Here is a 17,676-nt window from a genome sequence, read left to right on the forward strand (position 1 = left end):
TATTAAAAATATTTAACTTTCGGATCTTGTACCGACTTTTCGAACCCTCTAAGCAGAATATCCTCTTCGAATGAGTGTAATCAGTTACGTATCTTTTAATTCCGCTCTTATTGCTTATCCCTTGACAGATACGCATATTTCGACTACCACTTGTAATCTTCCTCAGTGTTAGACAGGATAAGAGCAATTTGGGCGGAATTGAAAGGTACGAAACTGATTACGCTTATTCGAATAACTTTTGGATGCTTTCAAATGTTTTTCAAGTCATGAAGGAGTTTTTTCGTAAAGATTCAGTTTTGGCACTGTGGGTAAAAACGAAAAAAAGATATAGAAAATATTACATGTTCACAAAATAACAGAAATACGCACACAAATCAATCAATGAAGAAAGAATTATTAATGCTCCGATTGAGCTGAATTTTTTAATGTATCTCGCCTACATATTATGATATGTCAAATAAACATTGAGAAAAAAATTTTAGGTTGGTTTTTTTTCCTTATTAAAAAAAATTCATTTCTTCATACATTTTTGGAAATTGTGCTAAAATTTAAGGAGATCGTCCCTAAAACTCTCCAATATCTACAATTTCATCAATTTGACACAAAACCTGCCTTCATATGATCGAATGGTATTATATTCAGCTTTTGATTTATGGAAAAAGATTCAAAATTGGTTTACCAAAGCGCATGATATTTGAATTTTAGTAAACTCTATGTTTAAAAAAGTTGTAAGACTCGATTATTGAGCTAAAACTCAAAAACTGTTCTACTTAAAATTTTTTTAAGCACGGTTTCGCGCTAAATTGTGCTTCAAAAATTTTGGTCGTTGAAAGAAAAGATTATCGTTTTATTTTGTAAACTAGTATTATTAGTTCTAGTGTTAAGAAAAACTATCGCGAAATGCAAAAATAGTCAAAACATCATTTTTTTTATTAATTTTACAATGTTAGACCACAACGACATTTTTTTTAATTTTTAATCAATAGTTTAACTGTTTTTAACATAACAGATATAAAACTAATATGAATGTTGTTCAAGTCGTTTTTGAGTTGTGAATTTTAAAAATCAAGTTTTGTGCTCATATATGCATGGAATGACTATGCGTCTCCATCACTTTATTATTTTTTTTATTTTTATGTATGTACATCCTTGGGCTACTGGGTGAACTTCAGTTAGTCAAAAAAAAGTCAGTGAATTTGCCTGCTGTAGAGTGAAAATCCTCCAAGAATTGCTTCAGGCAGGCATTCCTTCCTTCTTAATTTCTTCATAAATCCCTTCTGATTTTCCTATGGAAGTTTTCTTTTTCAGATTCCTCCTAGAGTTCTTTCTAAGATTCATTTAGGAGCCCCTTCTGAAATTCCTCCTGGAGTGCCTTCAGAGATTGATCTAAGAGTTCTTTCCAAGATTTCTCCACAAGTTCCTTCGAGAGACTCCTGGAAGTTCCTGCTGAAATTACTCCGGCAGTTTTTTGTGGTGTTCCTTCAGGAATAAATTCTGGGAATCCACGAGAAGTTTCTTCTTGGATTCGTCAAGAAGTGCCTTACGATTTCTGAGAATTCCTCCAGCAGCTCCTTCTGGTTATTCCTCTAAAGCTTCTTCTGTGAATTTTCAAGAAGTTCTTTCTGAACTCCTCAAAGAGTTTCTTGGAGTCTCTCTTAAATTCCTCCACGAGCTCCTTCGAGGATTCCCTTACCCGAGCAGAAGGTCATACCTTACAAATACCATGCGAAGAGCAACATGTGCTCTAATACCTTAAATTGTTATTACTGCGTTATTCTACGAAATGTTATGAGAACATCACAATAACAGTTTGAGGTATTTGAGCAGAATTTGGTGTTGATGCAGTATTTGTTGGTTCAGCAGTGAAAATAACCGAAGAACAAGATTTACTATTACATCATGAAGCCATCGAACAAATGAAACATTTGATAACAAGAAATGTTATTAGTTTGTTATTCAATAACTTTGGAATAACAAATACAGCACTTGAAATTTTAGGTATGCATTCATTATCGAAATAACAAGACTTGTTATTTTCTAGGTGCTATTTATACAAAATGTTGGTATTCGTTTTTGTTATTTTGCCTCTTATTACCACCTAATGAAGGACATATCATGGTTTGGTAGTATTTAAGACAAATACCTTGATATGTAATTCACTTGTTATTTTCTTCTGCTCGGGTAGAAGTTCCTTTACGGATACCTCCTGTGGTTCTATCTGGGAATCCTCCAAGATTTTCCAAGACTGACCAGAAGTTGCTTCTGGGATTAATCTAAAAGTTCCTTCAATGATTCCCCTTTCTGGAAAATTTTTCGGCGGTATATCTCCAGAAGTTCCTTCTGGAATTCACTCCTTTCTTTTATTATTTCTTCAAAAGCCTTCTGAGCTTTTTCAATTTGGACGATGAAGGGGTTGTAAACCAGAGGAAGGAGAGAAGACACTATAATATCCTTGTAGTTAGATAGATGGCTGTCATTTGATATCTATTTTATTTTGCATTCCTAAGGGCGACTACTACATAACTTGAAGGCCAAACGCAGTAATACTATTCGTCGGCAAATATTATTTCTTTTAATAATATACCTGTACATTTTACTACACTATATTTTATTCCATTATGCATATTTATAGTGCCTTTTAATGCGTTAAACTATATTCCACTATATTATATTATTTTATTGATTTTATACATCTACCTCAGTAACATTTTATTATCATAATAACGCTCTATTCTGTCATCCAGGTCATGAAAAGAATCGTCAGTGAATATGTAATACCCATTCAAATTATCTACATATCAATACATTATGTTTCGTTGTTATTTGTAATGATTGCTTAACATTTCATCATTATATTTCATCTTATTGAATTATACTACATAACTATATTACTATATGAATATATAACTATATAACTACATATATAATTTTAAAACTGTATAACTATATAACTATGTAACTATATGACTATATTGGGCCGGGTGGGAGCATCAGGGCATCATTGAAGTTGTAACTGTACGACGGAGTGGATTGCCAGCCGGAGTGTGGTGAGAAGTAACTATAACATCCTTGTAGATGGGTTCTTCTATCCCAATAGTTGCAATGGATGTGACGCGCTCTTCTTGTGACAAACCATCCCGTAGAAAGCTTGACAAGTAATGTAAATTTCATTATTCACCCTGTTGGATCATACTGTTGGAAGGAGATTCTCTTAAGCCCTCGGATTTCGCGTAAGTGTCTCTACTTACGGGTCCGCCACATCCCCTTTTGGCCCTTCATACAGCGGTATGCTGAAGTCAGTGTGGTAATGAAATTGATCTTTACTGTTAAGTGGAACTGCATGCAGAGCAAGACTCAAGCTAGGATGGTGGCTACCTACATACATACATACATACAAAAGCCTTCTGAGCTTTTTCAAGGAGTTTTTGGAGATTCTGGGGAAATCCCGGAGTGGCTCTGGATAACTCCAACGTTACTTTATATAAGTCATTCAATTGATATTTTCCCAGGGACCTATCCAGGATTCTTTCGGAAGCTCCCTCGGTGATTCTTCCCGGATTTTTTTAGACATTCCCCAAGAGGTTTCATCTGGCATGCATCCAGGAGTACCAGGAATCCTCTAGAAGTTATTTTTGTGGTAGCTTTGTGGAATTCCTTCTGAGAATTCTATAGATGTTCCTTCAAGGAATGGGATTCCTTTTAAAATTACTCTAGCCTTTCAATTGCAAAAAAAATAGAATGGAAGATTGGTTTTTTTTTGAGTTTTGAAAAATTATGTTTTTTTTTCTTGAAATACTTTCAAACTATTGATATAAACGTTACAATTGTTGCTTTCTGCTCTGCTGCTCGCCAAATTGTGAGCCGATTGAAAAAGTAGATTAATCGAAGTTTCCCGAAAATCTTCTAGGAAAAAAGATACTGCTGAATCTAACAACAACAACAAAAATCAAATAAACACCATCCGATGCTGCTCCAAATAAAAAATAAATCTTTGCCAACATTCGCTTAACGACCTCCCAAGAAAACATTCGCCCCTCCCCTATGGCGGCAGTAGTCGCATATATACAAATTGATAAACATTTGACCTGTGCTGTGAGGAGCGTCTGGCAATCGAACTGAACTCCCAAGCCATATTTGGTTTCCGGTATTTGCGTTTAGTCTTTAATCTATTTGCCTTGGTACGCATCTGTTTTTTCTTCTTTTCGTGTTGGCATTACATCCTCTCTGAGATCAAGTCTGCTCCTCAGTTTAACTGGGTACTCTCATTGGTATCATTCGCCAATTTCAATTCTTTAAAAAAAAACTTCTATCGATAAACCTTAAAAAAACATTCTGAGGATGTCTAGGATCGATGTACAAAAGCAAAGAAGGCAAGTAAAACTCAAGTCAATAACTGTGGAAAAAGTCATGAAACACTAAGCTGAGAAGCAGGCTTTGTCCCAGTTCGGACAAAGTTGGTGAGATTCTAAACCTGCCGTATATAACATAGCATTACCACAAGACTAAGAAAGACCTTATCAATTAGTACGAAAAGTCGTGGAAAGAGGTTTGCCAAATTCCCATTACCCGTAGACACTTGCCATCCAGTAGGTTATCATCGGTGGTGCATGTGATAAGAGTCCCGAAATGATTCAGTCACTTATTCTCGCAGGTTGTCGGCGTCTTCGTCGAACGCACCGCGCAGGGTGATTGTCCCCTCGTCGTCGACTGATAACCACGCTCCAATGTTTGGATTCACCCTGTTCACCAACTGTGCAAGCTACAGCGGTAATCCGAATCCGATCGAAGAGACCAATTAGCGTGAAGATAAGATTTCTGAATGGAAATTTTAATCGAACAAAGGATTTGCGTTCAGCCGTAATCCACCGATAAGGGGGGGTTGAAATTTGGATTTTGAACTCGTCCACCTGTATGTAGAGAAGGGGGGCTAAAGTTCACCGCAATTGTTTCATTTTCGAGTGGGACGGGGAGTGAACCGCAATTGAACCGGGTCGAACACTACGCGGTGTGGCCCACATTTGTTATCCTCTCTAACCCAATTCAGTCAAACTTGTTGAAATTGCTACGTAGTGGCGGCGAACAGTTGAGGTTCTGTTTTTGCCGAATAACGTGGAACAAATTGCGACGTATTCTGGATTGGCATCGATGGCAATATGATATACTGCGCTTCGAAAGTGTGTGGTCATGATGATTTTTTATTTGAACTATATCTACCGACCACCTGGAGAAAAGCATTGGAAGTTTTTGGGATAAATTATGGAAAAATTCTGACAGATATGTCTGGTAAAAGTTACGGAAGAATTTTTATGTATATCCTTACTCTTTTTGTTGACCCAAAAAAAAAAATTTAGCGATCCTTCAGAAAGGCCAAAACCCATCGGCCGAAACGTCAGGAAAGTGGAAAACAATCGTTCTCGACTTAAAGACTGAGAAATCCACCAGAAAAACAAAGAAAAAAACTGTTTAACATAAATTGCTTTGGTGTTGGAGATCTTCCTCTATTTTTTGATGAAAAACATTTTGCAACAGTTAGTCGATAAATACAAGAGTTTTTTTTTATTCAGGTGCCATATAGCTGAAATGAAAAACGCGCAGGTATTCAGCAAGACCATGCTAAGGGTTCGATTCCCGGTCGAATCAGGAGTTTTTCGTTATGGGAATTTCCTTGGTTTCGTTAGGCATATATGTAGTATCTTCGACCACGAGATCAAATAAGTTGAAAGACTGGTGAAAGAGATAAAGTTTCAAAATACAAGGCTGTTTTGAATGTGAAATTTTTCGGCAACAGTATGTTTCGAACCGGTCACAACATTTTGCAAACCACACTATTTTGATTCGAGGTCAAACAACTCAGCAGCGCGTCGACCGAGTACGATACCACACTACTGCTGGGAAGGCTGAATCCATTTAGCATTCATTTGTAAATTTTGAATAAAACATAATGCCAATTCACCAAATTGACTCGCCTATCAAAACGATGTTGAAATTTGATATTAATATTCCTCGTTTTTCCTGATTTCTCTTCGGCAGATTCGGCGACTATCATCGATACCAGGAACCCACCACCCAACCCATTCAGCAGTTATCCTTCCAGGTTTAGGTCGGACTCAACGACGCGACGAGGAAGGAGGACACTTCAAACCGTCAACCACCCCACGCGCGCCATTATTGTCTGTCAACAAACAACAACATCAACGACGCCGACGACAGGCGGCTCTGGATTGTTCTGCTTTTCCAGGCGTAGGAAAACGAGTTCACAGTCTAGCATAGCAGTGTAGTTAGTGAAACGAAAAAACTGTAGAATCAGCCGTCGCGGAAGCGACATCACAAACGACAAACGAAAGTGATAGACAAGCTCAGAAGCTTGTGTTCCTTTTTTGGGGAAAACCCACGAATCGGAAGACACTGACGCTTCTGTTATCGTGATTGCAACGTTGCATGGACACAATGACGATTTCAGGTAAGATAAGAGAAATTAAACAGCATTGTTTGACTTGGGGCTAAGTTTAGACAATTTCGGAGAAGGAATGTTTGATCGTTGGAACCAAAAGCTATAAGGTAAAGAAATATTTCGTCATACGTGCTAATGTCCGTCACATCAGACGGAAAATAGTGAATTTTTACAGATATTTCGACTTACTTTGGCAATGCCTCATTAAATGGAAACAAAAAGGTGTGAAGACCCTTCAAGTATCCTGAAACGTGAAGCGAAGAAACACCTGTGAAACCATTCTGAAACCCCCGGAGCTCCTATAAACCGCCTGGAATCTCTATTGAAACCACTTCTATCCCCATGAAATCCCCTAGAAAACTCCATGAATTCTCAAATATTTTACTTACACATCCTCCAAAGCCATCTGATACACGCTGAAACCCCTCTGTAACGCCTTAAAACTCTTGAAACTTTCCTAAAAACTCCTGAATACCCTGTGAAAAAGCTTGAAACCCCTCTGAACCTCCCCTGAAACACCTTGAAACCCATCTGAAACCTCTGGAAGTTTGGATGTATAGAATTCCATTAGGTCAAGCTTGGCTTTAAACTTTAAGGCCCCAATAGAGTGCTAAAATAAAAAATATTTTCCCGGTTTTGCTGCATTACACGAAGGAGCATGCTGTTCTGATCTCAATGGTATTTTTTTCCGAACTTAAACAATGACAACATATTTAATAAGCTCGAAAATAAAATAATGATGAGCAGGTCTTGTTTGACATTCGAGGTCAACCTTGGCGTAATGAAAGTGAAACAGCGGGTTGCAAAAGACATACCATTGGCTCACTTTTGACAACAAATAATGTTCCTGTGTGACATACACGGTAAACACAATTTACCCAATATTGAGTGCTAAACAAGGAGTGTTGCAAAAATTATTAAATTTTTTGAGAATATACACTCCCGATCAAAAGTTTGGGGTCACCCCCTCAAAAAACGTGTCATTTTTTAGGCCCATATCTCCGCCAATTTGTGTCAGATTTCAAAACCCTAGGTTTCATTCAAAAGATAATAAGACAAAGAAACTTTGAACATGATTTAAAAGAAACTTTTTCAAAAAAAAAATTGTATGTAAACTTAACCCAAAGTTGTCAAATTTTCTAAAAAATGAATATAAACTTACGGCAGTGTCGCTGGAAATAGGGGTGACCAAATTTTAAAGATGAGAGCGGTAATATAACCCATTTTCTATTAGCTTTCAACTGCTTTTAACAGAACTTTTATCAACAAATCAATTTTCCATGCTTTCCTATAGTGACCCCAAACTTTTGGTCGATGACATCAAGGATTAATTTACTTAATCACTTTTTTTCTAGATTTTTTAGCTAAATTCTGTAAAAATCAGTTGAAAGCTAATAGAAAATGGGTTATATTACCGCTCTCATTTTAAAATTTGGTCGATCCAATTTCCAGCGACACTGCCGTAAGTTTATAATCATTTTTTAAGAAAATTTGGCAACTTTGCGTTAAGTATACATACAATATTTTTTGAAAAAAATTCTTTTAATTCATGTTCAAAGTTTCTTTGACTTATTATCTTTTGTATGAGACCTAGGGTTTTTAAATCAGACGGATATTGGCGAAGATATGGGCCTAAAAAAATGACACGTTTTTGAGGGGGTGACCCCAAACTTTTAATTTTGAGTGTATTTTATGGGCTTTACCTAATAGGAATACTAAAAAACGAGTAAACAAGTCGTTTTAATCAATGCTTGATCGAATTATGCAAAAATTGAGATAGGTCTTTAGGAGCCTATTCAAAGACAATCCAACACAAAATCGAAGAATTTTTTTTCGGAAATTCATTTATAAATTCCTCAAAAAAAATGACTAAGTTCATTTTAGGAAATCTTACCGGATTGCTTCAGAAATCTTTCCTTAAACTTTATCAGAAATATTCAAGGAATTCCTGCCGAAGTTGTTCTAAAGATTCCTCCATAAATTTCTCGAAGTATTCATTAGGAAACCCATTCACAGATGTCTGCGAAAAATCCTCTTGATTTCTTGAGAAAATTCTCCAGAGACTTCTTCAGAAAATGCCTCTGGTGATTCTTTTAGAAAGCCTTCGATGAAATTTTTAAGGATTTCTGCCAGGGATTCTTTCTGATATTTCTCTGTGAATTCCTTTAAGAATTTTTCCAATGATTTCTTTAAAAAACGTCATAGAATCATTCTTCAATCCCTCTGATGCTCACTAAAGATTCATCCAATATTAAACACCAAATACTAAAATAGTTAAAAAGTCTTTTCTAAATAGTGCCATTCTATTCTAGGAATTCCGAAATTGCACTATGGATATTTTCAGAAATAACTGCAAGAAATCATTCATAAAATCTTTCAAGGATTCTTTCAAATTTATTCCAGGGAATCTTTGACAAATGTCCCCTGGGCTTTCTTCAGATATGCCCTATTCTTCAAAAATTCCACCAAAATTCGTTAAAGAAGTTACTAATGGATTCCTTCTGAAACTTGCCCTAGGATTGCTTCAAAAATTCTTCTTCTTTTTTCTATTTCAGTGTAACACCACGGGAACTTGTCCTGCTTCATTTCAATCTAGTGTTTCTGAGCACTATCACAGTTATTAATTGAAGGTTTTTTTTTCACTGCCATTACATGAATTTGTACATTGTGATGCAAGTACAAAGATACACAATGATCAGGGAAGTCGAGAAAAGCTTCCGATCGGAATGGGAATCAAATCCGCCAACTCCGGTGATTGGTGGTCCAAAACCTAATCTACAAGGTTAATGGTGACTCCTAAGATTTCTTCTGTATTGCCCTTTCGAAAAATGTGCCATGGTTTGGTACAATTGTTTTAGATTTCAACAGTGAAATTCGAAAAAAAACTCCTGCGAGGGAAAATTGCCCCAGCTGAAAAACCTTCGCTCAACAGAACACACTGGACGAATAACCTCTGATAATTGAGTCCCTGAGAAAGGTCCCAAGTGTGATCGAAACGTCGGACAAGATCGAACAGCAGTTTTTGAATTTTGTCAAGACTGAAAATGCAGTTTTCTATTTTCTTCTGAAGGAGTCATCAGAAGTTTTTCCAGAGATCCAGATGTTTTATGTTTCTTTATATTTGAGAATTTAAGCCCTAGACTGGTTCTTTAAAGATTGTTTTGGAAAATATACCGGTGGCTTCTTTAGGCATACGTACAGGGATTTCTTCACTTAATCGTACAGGGTTTTCCTCGGGAATTTATCCAGGAATTACATTATATCCCTTATATCCAAAATATCGCCAGGAACGTCTTCTGAGTTAACTTCTGGGATTTATCCAGAAAGTTTAGCAAGAACTCTTCCAGGGATTCTTGCATTCTTACTTACAAGGATTTCCATCAGAGATTCCTGCTGACATTCATGCAGCGATTCTTACAGGAGTTTCAGTCGTATTTCTCATTATATTTTCCCAGAAATTCATCCAACATTACGTTCTAGGATAATTATTGGATTTTATTTCAACAAATTCAGAAATTTCACCAGAAATATTTCCTAGGAAATTCTACAGCAATTGTATTGGAAATTTCTAAAGAAATTGTTTGGATTTTACAGGATTTTTTTTAAACCTTTCTGGGACTATATTGAAAGAATTCTCCTAAAGTTTCAGAAAAAAAATCTCTTGGAATTTGCTTGGTGGAACTACATAGTTTTCCTTGGTAATCTCCAGGAATTTCTTCAGAAGTGCTCCTAACACAGAATCCTTCAGGAATTTCTCTGGTATTCCTTCAAAAACACCTCCAGGAAATTTTCAGTTTTTCTTTCAGTTTTTTCACCATGGATTCAATCTGAAACTTCATCAGAAGTATTTCCACGGCCTCTTTTAGTATTTTGAGGATTGTTGGCAACACATTCTATGATTCCATAAAAGATCCTTCCGGCGATTTTTTACAGCAATTGCATTGCAAAGTTCTCAAGAATTTTTCAGAAATTTTTCTAAAGCTTCTCAACAAATTCTCTTGGAGTTCAACAAGTTACTCCTAAGATTCCCTCAAGAATTTCCCTGAGATTCCCTCACCATTACCTTTGAGAATTATTTTAGCAATTCCTCCAAGAATTTCTACGGAATGTATTCAGGGATTTCTTCAGGAATATCTTCAGACACTCTCTAAGTATTTCAAGAATTTCTTTACAAATTTCAGTAAAGGATTTTTCAAAAGTTCTTCCATGATTTTTTTAATAAAATTCCTTTTTTTAAATTCTTGAGATTAAATAAAAAAACGAGTTGCGTAGCCGTTAATCAAAAGAGTCAACTACACAGTCGTATATCAATAGCAATAATCCTGCGGAAGTTTCTCCAAGAGTTCCTTCAGGAATGCCTTGAGAAAGTCGTTCAGAAATCTCTACATGCACATACACATTTTTTAAGATCTTTTTGAAATTGCTTCTGCGATTCCGTCACAAATATATATTTTGAGATTCGCCAGAGTTTTTTTTTACATTCCTCTAGGATTTTGTTGAGATAATCCTTCTTGCACTCTATTCAAGGAATTCTTCAGAAATTGCCCCAAAGTTTCTCAATAAATTCTTTTGGGGTTCCACCAAGCGTTTCCCAAGAAGCTTCCCCTCATATTTCTTCAGGAATTTCTTCAGAAGTTCCTCCTAAGATTCCTTCAACAATTACCCTGGGATTCCTTCAAAAATACCTTCAGGAATTTGTACAGAAATAAGACTGGAGATTTCTTCAAAGTTCATCCAAAAATTCGTTTAGCAATTCCTTTATAGATTTCTTTAGAAGTTTCTTAAGAAATATGAACTCTTTTAGTATTTCAAAGACTTATTTAGGAATTTCAGCTAACGAATTCTTCAAAAGATCTTCCATGGATTTTGTTTTATAAAATTTACCTTTAGTCCTGCGTTTCTCAATAAATTCTCTTGGAGTTCCACCAAGTTTTTCCAAAGAAGGTCCCTCTCGTATTCCTGCAGGAATTTCTTTAGGAGCTACTCCTGAGATTCCTCAGGAATTTTTCAGAAATATCTCCAATGACTCCTTCAGTATTTGAGGGATTTATTTAGGAATTTCAAAAAGGGATTTTTTCATATGTTCTTCCATGGATTGTTTCTACTTTCATTTAAAATTTCTCAAGAGATTATTTGGCTTCCTCCAGGATTTAGTTAAGGAAAACTATTGGCACTCCATTGGAGGAATTTTGCAGGAAAGGTTCTCAACAAATTCCCTTGTAGATCAACCAAGCGTTTCCCTAGAAGTTTTCATCGCATTCATTTAGGAATTTCTTCAGAAGTTCCTTTTAAGATTCCATCAAGAATTTTCCTGGGATTCCTTCTTAAATACCTTCAGGTTATTTATAGGATTTATAATGGAGATATCTCCCGAAAATTCCTTCATGGCTTCTTTTAGCAATTTCCCCATGGATTTCTTTTGAAGTTTCTTTAGAAACATCACCAGGGACTCTTTTAGTATTTCAAGAATTTCTACAAGACATTTCTTCAAAAGTTCTTTCATGGATTTTTACCTTTAGTGAATCCTGCCGAATCTCCTCCAAGAGTTCCTCCAGGAATTCCTAGAGAAATTCCTTCAGAGATTCTTGCAGAAATTCCTATGAAGAATCTTTTTTGAAAATACTTCTGCGATTTCGTCAAAAAAAAAATATCCTAGAAGAAATTCTTGAAAAATGTACAGAAGGATTCCTGGACTAAGATTGCTGAAGCAGTTTCTGAAGTAATCTCTAAAGATTACTTCAGAAACTGCTTCAGCAATCTTAGTCCTCCTGCTGGAGGACTTCCTGGAAAAATTCTGGGGGAATGTTCGAAGGAGTTCCCTGTGATATTGTTGAAGAAATTCCTAAAAGAATTACATGGGAAACTTCTGAAGGAGTGCTTAAAATATTTCTAAGGAAAAACAAACTTATTCTTGGCGTCCTGCAAGAGAATAGAACCTTGCAAGAGAAAATGAAATAATGACGGCAACTATGGTAGCACTAGTTTACAAAATTAAACGAAAGTCGTGAACTTCTGTCAACGATCAAAATTTTTGAAGCATAATTTAGCGCTGATTTCGATACCTTGCTTCAAAAATTTAAAGTAGAACAGTTTTAGAGTTTTAGCTCAATATCGAGTTTTACCACTTTTTAAAATGTGGAATTAAATAAAATTCAAATATCTTGCGATTTGTTCAACCAATTATAAATCTTTTTCCATAAATTAAAAGCTGAATATAAAACCATTCGATCATCTGAATACAGGTTTTGCGTCAGATTGATGAAATTCATGATATTTGCTAGTCTTGGGGACGATCTCCTCAAATTTTAGCGAAATTTCCAAAAATATATGAAGAAATGTATTTTTTTCAATGAGAAAAAGAAACAATTTAAAAATTCTTTCTCAACGTTTATTTGACATATGATATGTAGGCGAGTTACAGTAAAACAATAAGCTCAATCGGAGCATTGATTACGGAGAATGAGATGTTTGAAGTGAGCGACATTGCTTAAAAATAGAACAAAAATCGATTTCAAATCATCAACCTTGTATGAAAAGTAGAAAGATTTTCCGCTCTACTGTAATTTTTTTTCCTTCGTGTTTTCGAATTCAGGACATGATTCTATACCAAAAACGATCATTAGTTCACCGAGTTCAAAAAGGCTGTAAACTAGTGTAACGCCGACTAGAGCGCGTTTATTGGTGAGAGCAAAAGGAGGTGGCAGAGGCATTTCAGGGGATCCCAGGGTTTTAGTGGGATACCCGGAAATCTCAGGAGCATTTCAAGGGGATCCCACAGGATTTCAGGGGTACCAGGATGTCACATGGGGGTTTCAGGGTCCTCTCAGGGGGTCTCATGTCTAGTGTCGTACTTTCTTCAAAGAGCGGAAAAGCTCACTGGAAGCATTGAATGTGTCCATGTCTATTTTTTTTTTTCAATTTTTTTTTCATTTTCATATTCGTCTGCCCAAAAAAAACTTGAAATTCCTTGAAACGGGTGCTCCTGAAGTGTTCCTGAAACCTCCGTAATCCCAATGAAATGTCCAACGCATCCCCGTAATTCATTCAAGGCATTTCCAGGGGTTTCGGAGTGTCTCAGGTTCGTTACATGAGGTCCGAGGAGAATTAAGGGAACTTTGGAAACATTTCGGAGTTTCAGAGTCTTTTTGGCGGGTTTCAGAGGCCGGGTGATGCTGATAATTTTAGACGGGTTTTGGAGTCATTACGGAGACGTTTTCGAGGGTTTCTGAGGGTCTCCGGTACGTTACATGGTGTCCGAAGATGTTTCGAATGGCTTCGAAAGGCATTTCAGAAAGTTTCAAAGGATTTGTGGCGTGTGTTAGTGGCGCTAAAGGTGCGTTTTTGGTGATTTCTGGTGGTTTCAGGTGCGTGGAATGGGGACTGTGGAGATTTTAGGTGTATTCAAATGCGTTACACAAGGGAATTTTTGGGACATTTTGGAGTATTTCACGTCCCAGAAACCTCTTCAATCCTATTAAAACGTCCTTGAAATCATCAGAATCAATCCGAAATGCCCCAGAAACCCCTTGAAACTCGCCAGAAAAACTCTTGGAACGCCTCTGAAATGCAAAGCGTTTAGCTTCTCAAACCTCTAGGAACGCCCTTTAAACGTTCTTGAAACCTCCTGAAACTCTGAAATATCTCTGAACCCCTTTGTAACACCCTGTAAAGGCTCCTAAAATCTCCTAAAAACGCATATGAATCTTCTTGAAACCTCTTGCTTGTGCTTCCTGGAAATTCCCTGAAAATTCTCTTGGCAATATGTTAACACAAGTTCTCGCGAGAAGCTAGATTTCCACATTGAACTCCTGACTCAATTTATGTACAATATACCCTCTATGTATGCCTTTTTCAATTAATGCACCTTATCCTGTGCCATAAAAAGAGGCTCCAGTGTATTACTTTAATTACAATGTCTTGCCCTAGTTTGAACAGTTTAATTTGCTTCGTCATTTGTTATTATATCAGCATATCTACAAAACAAACAACCCAGCTCTGCTGTTCAAATATGGTGGCCATTATCGTTATCCAAAATTCACTCCAAATTGAGAATGACTTTGAAATTCCACCCCCACGTTATTGTCCATTGTCTTCAGATGATAAATACTAACGACCTCTCCTCTCTTTCTCTCTTCCCTCACTTCCAGCCATCCCACCGCAAGAGCCGATCTGGTGCCTGGAGCGCCGCGATTCCGGCCACCTCTTCTGGCGACGGGAATCGTCTAAGGTCAAATTTCGCTACGACGTCGAAGTGCTCGAGTTCACCAAGGACCCCTGCGAGGACCAGCTGCTCATCACGGACAGCGAAATGAAGGACAAAACCGACCACCACCAGCTGTCCAATATGCTAGTGGTGTGTGCGACCTGTGTGGCGGCAATTGCCGTCACGGTTGTGCTACCCTGGTTCCTGATAGGGTCCGCGTAGAATGGGGGTCAGTCGGGAACGGGCCCACTTGGTGGGGCATACGAGATATTCATGAGTAGATTGATTAGGTTCATGAGCGATCATCAGTGATCGATCGAGCACGCACACACACAAACACACTCACATACTCACGTGTTAGCTTAGGGATATGGAGTAGGAACGAAAGGGCGAAAGATTGAAGCGTCTTCATTCGAACGTTTGTCTTTCGACCCTGTCTTGTCATAGATTCCTTAGGAATGCAACGATTTCCACTTTTTTGTTACCGAGATATTTACACCAGAAGCACACGTGTACCTTCGTCAAAAAGTGAGGTTAGGAGCTGGCTTCTTCAGCTGAGAAGCGATATTTCTAGTTTTTACAATGGATAAGAGTTCTATTTTAGGGAAGAAGTGCTTTCGGCGGAAATTTTATACGAATTGATGATGATGTATATATATTTACTAGGAATCGGAGGAAATTTTCAGTTTTACCGTATTAAGGAGTCACCAGTTGCCTTTTTCTTAGAGGATGTATCAAACTCGAATGTTAGGAAAACTCACAACTTACCAAGAATCAAGATAAATAAGCAAACCGTACTCGTGCTTTCATGTGTATTTTTAGAGGAATTTTTCTCATCATATAAACATATGGGAACAAACGAAAACAAGGTGTCGCACAGTGGGTAAAAGTGGTGTCAAAAGCGGTCTCATTGCGGTTCTTCATGACATATAGCTGATGAAAAAGTCCAGACAAGTTAAAGTTTATCAGTGGAGAACCTTACAAGCTTGCTCAATTTATAAATAAATAAATACTAAACAGTTAAAACAAAATCAATTATTACTAGGATAGACCTGCGCAGGTTTCTACAGCGATGTCTTCAGAACATGGACAGGTCAATCTTCAGCAGTAGCATAGAAGTTTTTTTAGATGATCGACTGAAGCAATCAACACCCAGGATTGGGCTTAAAAATTTACATCATTTATATGGAAATTATATCTGAAACCTGCACAGGTCTACACCACAAGCATCTAGCATGATGTTTTGTTGAGACTTTTCAAATAGTAATGGTAGGAATTTGCTTCAGTGGGGCAGAGTAGATTAACTTTCATTATTTGATGAACTTTAGTGACCATCTTTTTGCCCACTGTGCACCGATGCACACCCCCCTCTTTCAGAACGAATACCGTGGGAAAAATGCAACGAAAGTAATTTGTCTGGGTCCACGGACGAGTCGTTTACGGAAACCATTAAGAGAAAGCAACTCCGCTGATTTGTTTTGCCAGAGGGGGCTTGTTTTTTTTTCGGGCGTACCAAAATAACCACCCACAACAAACGTCTTCAACCCGGGCCGTCGTAACGCGCTATTCTCTGTCTTGTCAGAGGAGAAGGGGATGCAGAAAATCAACGCGTAGTAAGGCATCTGAGTCTGGACGCGCGATGTGATGGTCGGTCATTATGAGGGATAATTTCGGCAAAATGGTTTTTCTGCGGAGAGTTAAGCCGGGTGCTAATCTTGTTGCACGCGCCAGACTGGGGGTGATGAGTTGATTTTCCCCATCCCGTGTAAACAAAATGCGATCGTTATGGGTTCGAGGCACTTTTGGATGCACAGCACATACCTGATGGTAGTAATAGTACTGAATGACAAGTTTACCAAAACAAATCTGGTTTTGTGTTTAGAAAGTAACGTACGTTGTTATGTGTACTATAGTAGTGAGTAGTTGATTTCAAAAATGTTGTTTTATTATCGTGATAGGTAAGACACGGAAAGAGCGAAAGAAAGATATTGGGAGTATTCTTAAGTACCTAAACTCAATTTTATATTTTGAAGGGTTACTGAGTGTGTATTTCGCTATCATTCTTCCAGGACGGGAACGGTTAAAGGTGATATTGAACGAATATGGTTCGCAAATAATTTTATACATATTGTATGTTATCAAGTGATAATAGTATTTAGAAAATGAGAAGCATGAGAATATTAAGCGAAAATAAAACCAATATTTAATTCTATAAATTGTTGAGCCTTACTTATATTCGAAAGAAAAACTCCGTAAGTGAGAAATGCACTGTGTTGTTCTGAGAGAACTAGAAGAATCATAATATGAGAAGTCCCTGTAGCCACAGCTGTAAATGCTGTGGATATCCAGCATGACCTTTTCCGATGGAAAAAAGTTAATAGTTCACTCTAGAGTTTGTGTAACGCATGTCGCATTACTCCATTGCATTTTTTTGTTTTGTTTTCTTAGAAGCTTCAGAAGCTAAAGCCTGTATCCGCAAAAATCGGGACACAGAAGCACAGCTGTACCTCTGTAATGAATCAGTAAAATTGGCCAACTAATTGACTGAGAACTCTTTGGTGTATGTTTATTATTTGTGCCAAATTCCATAAGAATCGAAGCATTACTTTTAACTGTGGATGAAAGACAAACAAACGTGGTTTTAAGCATTCTGTACAATCATGGCCAATTTTCATTCGCATAACAGATGATTCCTTTACGCCACAGTACAGAGTTCTGTGATGATAATTATGAAATTCCGCTAGCTATGATACTCATAGACTAACTTTCTTGCAAAATTTCATTTACTTTGATCAATTGGTTTGGAAGCTACTGAGGCTGATAGGGGTGAGTGTTAGTGAAAATTTTTCATGTACGATGTTTGCCTATTCATAACTTTTGAATTTCCCTGCCAATTTTCATGAAATTTTCACAGATGGTAGTTGATTATGTGTATATTATGCCTGCAAAATTTGATGATTATTGGAATAGTATTTTCAAAAGTAAATCAAAACAATAAAGGGTGCTGACTAATTGCTGTCCG

General features: G+C 37.1%; 1 protein-coding gene across 1 annotated transcript in view; it reads left to right on the plus strand.

Moving 5' to 3' along the window:
• The window catches only part of LOC109419676 (uncharacterized), a 41,811-nt gene extending 24,941 nt beyond the window's left edge, over positions 1–16,870 (plus strand). The window contains exons 2-3 of the mRNA XM_029870036.2: positions 6,031–6,460; positions 14,599–16,870. Of these exons, the coding sequence (XP_029725896.1) occupies positions 6,439–6,460; positions 14,599–14,876 (300 nt within the window). The 5' untranslated portion in view covers positions 6,031–6,438 and the 3' untranslated portion in view covers positions 14,877–16,870. The remainder of the gene's footprint in view (positions 1–6,030; positions 6,461–14,598) is intronic.
• Positions 16,871–17,676: the final 806 nt, after the last annotated feature.

This window comes from Aedes albopictus, chromosome 2 (assembly GCF_035046485.1).
Source record: "Aedes albopictus strain Foshan chromosome 2, AalbF5, whole genome shotgun sequence".
Lineage (NCBI taxonomy): Eukaryota > Metazoa > Arthropoda > Insecta > Diptera > Culicidae > Aedes > Aedes albopictus.